Source organism: Penaeus chinensis, chromosome 15 (assembly GCF_019202785.1).
Source record: "Penaeus chinensis breed Huanghai No. 1 chromosome 15, ASM1920278v2, whole genome shotgun sequence".
Classification (NCBI taxonomy): Eukaryota; Metazoa; Arthropoda; class Malacostraca; order Decapoda; family Penaeidae; genus Penaeus; species Penaeus chinensis.
In genome coordinates this window covers 2,604,779-2,614,778 of record NC_061833.1, presented here as the reverse complement: position 1 = coordinate 2,614,778, position 10,000 = coordinate 2,604,779, and the positions used below count along the sequence as shown (strand labels likewise).

Below are 10,000 nucleotides of genomic sequence, written 5' to 3'. Positions count from 1 at the left end.
ATCGTTATCATCATTACTAATATCATTATCGTTATCATCATTACTAATATCATTATCGTTATCATCATTACTAATATCATTATCGTTATCATCATTACTAATATCATTATCGTTATCATCATTACTAATATCATTATCGTTATCATCATTACTAATATCATTATCGTTATCATCATTACTAATATCATTATCGTTATCATCATTACTAATATCATTATCGTTATCATCATTACTAATATCATTATCGTTATCATCATTACTAATATCATTATCGTTATCATCATTACTAATATCATTATCGTTATCATCATTACTAATATCATTATCGTTATCATCATTACTAATATCATTATCGTTATCATCATTACTAATATCATTATCGTTATCATCATTACTAATATCATTATCGTTATCATCATTACTAATATCATTATCGTTATCATCATTACTAATATCATTATCGTTATCATCATTACTAATATCATTATCGTTATCATCATTACTAATATCATTATCGTTATCATCATTACTAATATCATTATCGTTATCATCATTACTAATATCATTATCGTTATCATCATTACTAATATCATTATCGTTATCATCATTACTAATATCATTATCGTTATCATCATTACTAATATCATTATCGTTATCATCATTACTAATATCATTATCGTTATCATCATTACTAATATCATTATCGTTATCATCATTACTAATATCATTATCGTTATCATCATTACTAATATCATTATCGTTATCATCATTACTAATATCATTATCGTTATCATCATTACTAATATCATTATCGTTATCATCATTACTAATATCATTATCGTTATCATCATTACTAATATCATTATCGTTATCATCATTACTAATATCATTATCGTTATCATCATTACTAATATCATTATCGTTATCATCATTACTAATATCATTATCGTTATCATCATTACTAATATCATTATCGTTATCATCATTACTAATATCATTATCGTTATCATCATTACTAATATCATTATCGTTATCATCATTACTAATATCATTATCGTTATCATCATTACTAATATCATTATCGTTATCATCATTACTAATATCATTATCGTTATCATCATTACTAATATCATTATCGTTATCATCATTACTAATATCATTATCGTTATCATCATTACTAATATCATTATCGTTATCATCATTACTAATATCATTATCGTTATCATCATTACTAATATCATTATCGTTATCATCATTACTAATATCATTATCGTTATCATCATTACTAATATCATTATCGTTATCATCATTACTAATATCATTATCGTTATCATCATTACTAATATCATTATCGTTATCATCATTACTAATATCATTATCGTTATCATCATTACTAATATCATTATCGTTATCATCATTACTAATATCATTATCGTTATCATCATTACTAATATCATTATCGTTATCATCATTACTAATATCATTATCGTTATCATCATTACTAATATCATTATCGTTATCATCATTACTAATATCATTATCGTTATCATCATTACTAATATCATTATCGTTATCATCATTACTAATATCATTATCGTTATCATCATTACTAATATCATTATCGTTATCATCATTACTAATATCATTATCGTTATCATCATTACTAATATCATTATCGTTATCATCATTACTAATATCATTATCGTTATCATCATTACTAATATCATTATCGTTATCATCATTACTAATATCATTATCGTTATCATCATTACTAATATCATTATCGTTATCATCATTACTAATATCATTATCGTTATCATCATTACTAATATCATTATCGTTATCATCATTACTAATATCATTATCGTTATCATCATTACTAATATCATTATCGTTATCATCATTACTAATATCATTATCGTTATCATCATTACTAATATCATTATCGTTATCATCATTACTAATATCATTATCGTTATCATCATTACTAATATCATTATCGTTATCATCATTACTAATATCATTATCGTTATCATCATTACTAATATCATTATCGTTATCATCATTACTAATATCATTATCGTTATCATCATTACTAATATCATTATCGTTATCATCATTACTAATATCATTATCGTTATCATCATTACTAATATCATTATCGTTATCATCATTACTAATATCATTATCGTTATCATCATTACTAATATCATTATCGTTATCATCATTACTAATATCATTATCGTTATCATCATTACTAATATCATTATCGTTATCATCATTACTAATATCATTATCGTTATCATCATTACTAATATCATTATCGTTATCATCATTACTAATATCATTATCGTTATCATCATTACTAATATCATTATCGTTATCATCATTACTAATATCATTATCGTTATCATCATTACTAATATCATTATCGTTATCATCATTACTAATATCATTATCGTTATCATCATTACTAATATCATTATCGTTATCATCATTACTAATATCATTATCGTTATCATCATTACTAATATCATTATCGTTATCATCATTACTAATATCATTATCGTTATCATCATTACTAATATCATTATCGTTATCATCATTACTAATATCATTATCGTTATCATCATTACTAATATCATTATCGTTATCATCATTACTAATATCATTATCGTTATCATCATTACTAATATCATTATCGTTATCATCATTACTAATATCATTATCGTTATCATCATTACTAATATCATTATCGTTATCATCATTACTAATATCATTATCGTTATCATCATTACTAATATCATTATCGTTATCATCATTACTAATATCATTATCGTTATCATCATTACTAATATCATTATCGTTATCATCATTACTAATATCATTATCGTTATCATCATTACTAATATCATTATCGTTATCATCATTACTAATATCATTATCGTTATCATCATTACTAATATCATTATCGTTATCATCATTACTAATATCATTATCGTTATCATCATTACTAATATCATTATCGTTATCATCATTACTAATATCATTATCGTTATCATCATTACTAATATCATTATCGTTATCATCATTACTAATATCATTATCGTTATCATCATTACTAATATCATTATCGTTATCATCATTACTAATATCATTATCGTTATCATCATTACTAATATCATTATCGTTATCATCATTACTAATATCATTATCGTTATCATCATTACTAATATCATTATCGTTATCATCATTACTAATATCATTATCGTTATCATCATTACTAATATCATTATCGTTATCATCATTACTAATATCATTATCGTTATCATCATTACTAATATCATTATCGTTATCATCATTACTAATATCATTATCGTTATCATCATTACTAATATCATTATCGTTATCATCATTACTAATATCATTATCGTTATCATCATTACTAATATCATTATCGTTATCATCATTACTAATATCATTATCGTTATCATCATTACTAATATCATTATCGTTATCATCATTACTAATATCATTATCGTTATCATCATTACTAATATCATTATCGTTATCATCATTACTAATATCATTATCGTTATCATCATTACTAATATCATTATCGTTATCATCATTACTAATATCATTATCGTTATCATCATTACTAATATCATTATCGTTATCATCATTACTAATATCATTATCGTTATCATCATTACTAATATCATTATCGTTATCATCATTACTAATATCATTATCGTTATCATCATTACTAATATCATTATCGTTATCATCATTACTAATATCATTATCGTTATCATCATTACTAATATCATTATCGTTATCATCATTACTAATATCATTATCGTTATCATCATTACTAATATCATTATCGTTATCATCATTACTAATATCATTATCGTTATCATCATTACTAATATCATTATCGTTATCATCATTACTAATATCATTATCGTTATCATCATTACTAATATCATTATCGTTATCATCATTACTAATATCATTATCGTTATCATCATTACTAATATCATTATCGTTATCATCATTACTAATATCATTATCGTTATCATCATTACTAATATCATTATCGTTATCATCATTACTAATATCATTATCGTTATCATCATTACTAATATCATTATCGTTATCATCATTACTAATATCATTATCGTTATCATCATTACTAATATCATTATCGTTATCATCATTACTAATATCATTATCGTTATCATCATTACTAATATCATTATCGTTATCATCATTACTAATATCATTATCGTTATCATCATTACTAATATCATTATCGTTATCATCATTACTAATATCATTATCGTTATCATCATTACTAATATCATTATCGTTATCATCATTACTAATATCATTATCGTTATCATCATTACTAATATCATTATCGTTATCATCATTACTAATATCATTATCGTTATCATCATTACTAATATCATTATCGTTATCATCATTACTAATATCATTATCGTTATCATCATTACTAATATCATTATCGTTATCATCATTACTAATATCATTATCGTTATCATCATTACTAATATCATTATCGTTATCATCATTACTAATATCATTATCGTTATCATCATTACTAATATCATTATCGTTATCATCATTACTAATATCATTATCGTTATCATCATTACTAATATCATTATCGTTATCATCATTACTAATATCATTATCGTTATCATCATTACTAATATCATTATCGTTATCATCATTACTAATATCATTATCGTTATCATCATTACTAATATCATTATCGTTATCATCATTACTAATATCATTATCGTTATCATCATTACTAATATCATTATCGTTATCATCATTACTAATATCATTATCGTTATCATCATTACTAATATCATTATCGTTATCATCATTACTAATATCATTATCGTTATCATCATTACTAATATCATTATCGTTATCATCATTACTAATATCATTATCGTTATCATCATTACTAATATCATTATCGTTATCATCATTACTAATATCATTATCGTTATCATCATTACTAATATCATTATCGTTATCATCATTACTAATATCATTATCGTTATCATCATTACTAATATCATTATCGTTATCATCATTACTAATATCATTATCGTTATCATCATTACTAATATCATTATCGTTATCATCATTACTAATATCATTATCGTTATCATCATTACTAATATCATTATCGTTATCATCATTACTAATATCATTATCGTTATCATCATTACTAATATCATTATCGTTATCATCATTACTAATATCATTATCGTTATCATCATTACTAATATCATTATCGTTATCATCATTACTAATATCATTATCGTTATCATCATTACTAATATCATTATCGTTATCATCATTACTAATATCATTATCGTTATCATCATTACTAATATCATTATCGTTATCATCATTACTAATATCATTATCGTTATCATCATTACTAATATCATTATCGTTATCATCATTACTAATATCATTATCGTTATCATCATTACTAATATCATTATCGTTATCATCATTACTAATATCATTATCGTTATCATCATTACTAATATCATTATCGTTATCATCATTACTAATATCATTATCGTTATCATCATTACTAATATCATTATCGTTATCATCATTACTAATATCATTATCGTTATCATCATTACTAATATCATTATCGTTATCATCATTACTAATATCATTATCGTTATCATCATTACTAATATCATTATCGTTATCATCATTACTAATATCATTATCGTTATCATCATTACTAATATCATTATCGTTATCATCATTACTAATATCATTATCGTTATCATCATTACTAATATCATTATCGTTATCATCATTACTAATATCATTATCGTTATCATCATTACTAATATCATTATCGTTATCATCATTACTAATATCATTATCGTTATCATCATTACTAATATCATTATCGTTATCATCATTACTAATATCATTATCGTTATCATCATTACTAATATCATTATCGTTATCATCATTACTAATATCATTATCGTTATCATCATTACTAATATCATTATCGTTATCATCATTACTAATATCATTATCGTTATCATCATTACTAATATCATTATCGTTATCATCATTACTAATATCATTATCGTTATCATCATTACTAATATCATTATCGTTATCATCATTACTAATATCATTATCGTTATCATCATTACTAATATCATTATCGTTATCATCATTACTAATATCATTATCGTTATCATCATTACTAATATCATTATCGTTATCATCATTACTAATATCATTATCGTTATCATCATTACTAATATCACGTATGTGTGTGTGTGTGTGTGTGTGTGTGTGTGTGTGTGTGTGTGTGTGTGTGTGTGTGTGTGTGTGTGTGTGTGTGTGTGTGTGTGAGAGAGAGAGAGAGAGTATACACACATACACACACATATTAATAGCTACGGATACTAAATGCTTTAACGTCGTCGACCGTGACAAGGGGCAAGGTCTACCTGATATCCCAAGGGGCAAGGTCTACCTGATCGTCCCCAACAAGTACAGTTATCACTCAAATCTAATTTCATTAAAACTATCATCGACTGGGTGTGATTCACTTTCCGCAATAATGAGATAGTGTCACTAACCTACCCTAAGCGAGTGAATCACTGTCCACCGCATCATGAGTTGTAATATACGCTGTCATTCACGGTCATACCTGTTTCTGGGCGCTGGAGACTCCCTTGCTTGTCTGACTGCTAACTCCGCTGTCCACAAAGTTTGACAAATTAATATTGATGTTCTGCTGCACGCCGCCCACGTTTGACAGCGTCACGCCCACACGCCCGCCTGTGCCGCCCTCCACAACCTTCTGCGTGGTAGTCACGTTGAGGTTCGTGGTCCCAGCATTCCCCGGGCACCCAAGGTTCCCCTCCGCGCCAGGATAATCGGCGAGGGCTTCTGAGGGAGGGAGGCTTGTGGGAAAGCTGGTATTAGCTGCCTGCTGGTATTCCGAGGACTGAGACAGCGCCTCCTTCGTGGCATCCTGGGCGTCGCTTCCTTTGTACAGAGAGTCCAGGGAGAGCCGCTCCTGCTGGCGACACCACTGGAACACCTCCAGGTCCCGCCAGTCTTCGTGGGACTTCTTGGGCGCCGAGGGAGGGGCCCCGCCGCTCCCCGTCAGGAGTATGTGCTTCCCTGTGTTGTCCTCTGCCTTGCCCTCGCGCCCTCCTCCTCCTCCTAATTTGTGTCGCTGCTCCGCCCATTCCTTGGTAAGATGAGAGAAGAGGTCGTCCTTCCCCTTAGCTGCGGCTGCGGTGGTCGTCGTCACAGACACGAAGGGCCGGACACCTGCTACGGGCTTGTTCTGGCGAGCCGCGTCGCTCCTGCTGAAACTTCCGCCCATCGCCTTCGCCTGCTGGCCTTGGCTCGAGCTCCGCCATTCCCGGCTCGCGGGGTTTTTCGCCGGCCATGTTTGACTCCGCGCTCCGTGCAAAGGGGCGAGGCCGGTTCCGGGGGGAAAAGTCTCAGGCCTTTCAAAAGGCATGGTGGAAGGCCCGCTCGCAATTACGCCGGGCGAAGCGTAAAAGTCTCCCGAGAATGAATTGCATCCTGTTGCATAATCTAAACAATAACTGGGATCTTGCAGTGCGTCTCCCGCTCCGACATAGCTTGCACTTCCCCGAAATTCGCCTTGATTTTCCACGTACACCGACTCCTGATTCATGTTATTCGCCATCGACATTAAGAACGACAGGTTGCGATGAACAGAATCAAAATGCTCTGCATGAATCTGGTTCCCACTAGATGGCATTTGTACATCATTTTCCATCTGCTGATGGCTACTTTGCTCATTTGACATTAAATTGTTCACCCGATCAACATCACCTCTTTGAAAAGGATAATGATGTGAGCTTTGTATTCCCTCATACTGAGATCCCACGGCAGGTGGCTCACTAGTTGGCATTTGGAAGGTAGTACCTTGTACACCAGGTATTTTCTGATTTTGCCAACTGCCCTGCCCTGCTGATTGTTGCTGGAACTGGTGCTTATTGTCATCTTGAGTCCCAGGTATAATCTGGAACTGACTACCTTGCGTGGTCGACGGTCCATGAAAATAGTTACCGTGTGATTCAACTGGTCTTTGATACTGGGTATTTTGGGTACCTTGGTATCCTTGGAACTGAGTTCCTTGTGTACAAGGTGGTCGCTGCAACTGGTTGTTTTGTGCATTAGGAGGTCCCTGGAACTGAGTAACATGTGCACGTGGTGGTCGTTGGAACTGATTATTCTGCAAAAATGGAGGTTGTTGGACCTGGCTGCCTTGGATGGTAGGTGGTCGCCCCTGCGTACCCGAAGGCCTTTGAAACTGGCAAGTAGGACCTCTTAGGAACTGACTGGATGGTCGCTGCAACCGAGTACTCTGTGTTGGTTGGAGCTGGTAACCTTGTGGGGCTGAGGATGTTTTGATCTGACTGACCTGTGTATTTGGAGGTCGCTGAAACTGGTTTTGTGAACATTGAGACTGTTGGAAATGATTACCTGGTAGTTGGATCTGGTTGCTTTGCTCATTAGGCGGTCTCTGGAACTGATTTCCCTCATTGTGTGGTGGTCCCTGGAACTGATTTGCCTCAGTCTGTGGTGGTCGCTGGAACTGATTGCCCACAGAATGTGGTGGTCGCTGGAACTGACTGCCCACAGTGTGTGGTGGTCGCTGGAACTGACTGCCCACAGTGTGTGGTGGTCGCTGGAACTGACTGCCCACAGTGTGTGGTGGTCGCTGGAACTGACTGCCCACAGTCTGTGGTGGTCGTTGGAACTGATTGCCCACAGTGTGTGGTGGTCGCTGGAACTGATTACCCACAGTGTGTGGTGGTCGCTGGAACTGATTGCCCACAGTCTGTGGTGGTCGCTGGAACTGATTGCCCACAGTCTGTGGTGGTCGCTGGAACTGATTGCCCAAAGTCCTTGGTGGTCGCTGGAACTGATTGCCCACAGTGTGTGGTGGTCGCTGGAACTGATTTCCCTCAGTCTGTGGTGGTCGCTGGAACTGGTTGTGTTGTGCAACAGGTGGTCTTTGGACCTGATTCCCCTGTGCAGATGGTGGCCGTTGGAATCGACTGCCCTGTGTACTAGGTGGTCTTTGGGATTGGTTTCTCTGGAATTGATTGCCTTGAGTAGCCTGAGGCCCGACAAGTGGGCTTTGAGAAGCATTGCCTTGTGAACCTGGTCTTTGAAACCGAGGGCCTTGTGCACCCGACGGCGCCTGGGATTCCTTGAAGACCGCACTCATTCCTGAGTTCCATACTTGATGCTGGTCGGCGGTTGCAGGTGAATCAGAAGAGTTTCTTCCTGCTTTTGCTCCTCCTCCATTCTGGTGCTGGGGGGACTGAGAAATATTCCCAGGGAGGTTCGCAGAAGGACTCCGATCACAAAAGTCGTCCTCAATTCCCAGAGGTTCGTTGAAAGCTTCGTCGTATTCCCCGCGCGGCTCTCCTATCGACGCTTCGGCCAAGAGGAAGTCGTCGTCGTCGAAGTCGCCGGGGAAGTTCTCCTTGTTTTCGTGCCCGAAGGTGTTCACGAGGTCCTCGAACGCCTCGCGCTCCTCGACGCTGGAAAATCCCTCGGTGGCGTGGTCGCGGGCGTCGAAGGCGGCGGACTCGTCTTTGCCGCCGCCTCCTTCCCCGTTCTGGTTCTTCCGGAAAAAATGGTGAAGGTTAGGTTGATTCTTGGCGAGTGAGAAGTTTCTGATGTCTTGATCCGAAGGTTTGCAAGCGTTGCCGGGAAGGACGCTGGAGCGGCCTTTCGGGACGGGAAACGGCAACAATCGAGGACGGTTGGACGTGTAACGGAATCTGGAGAGGCTTGAATCATGTCCGTCTGTTCGACCTTCCCCCTCTGCCATCTGAACGCGAGTTTCAAAAAGTAAATATATTAAAATACGAGACTGAAATTAGAA

At 33.5% G+C, this 10,000-nt stretch overlaps 1 protein-coding gene across 1 annotated transcript in view; it reads right to left on the bottom strand.

Annotated features, from left to right (window-relative positions):
* Positions 1-6,754: 6,754 nt before the first annotated feature.
* Positions 6,755-10,000, bottom strand: part of LOC125032696 — a 69,415-nt gene continuing 66,169 nt past the window's right edge. The window contains exon 15 of the mRNA XM_047623951.1: positions 6,755-9,946. Within this exon, the coding sequence (XP_047479907.1) occupies positions 6,755-9,946 (3,192 nt within the window). The remainder of the gene's footprint in view (positions 9,947-10,000) is intronic.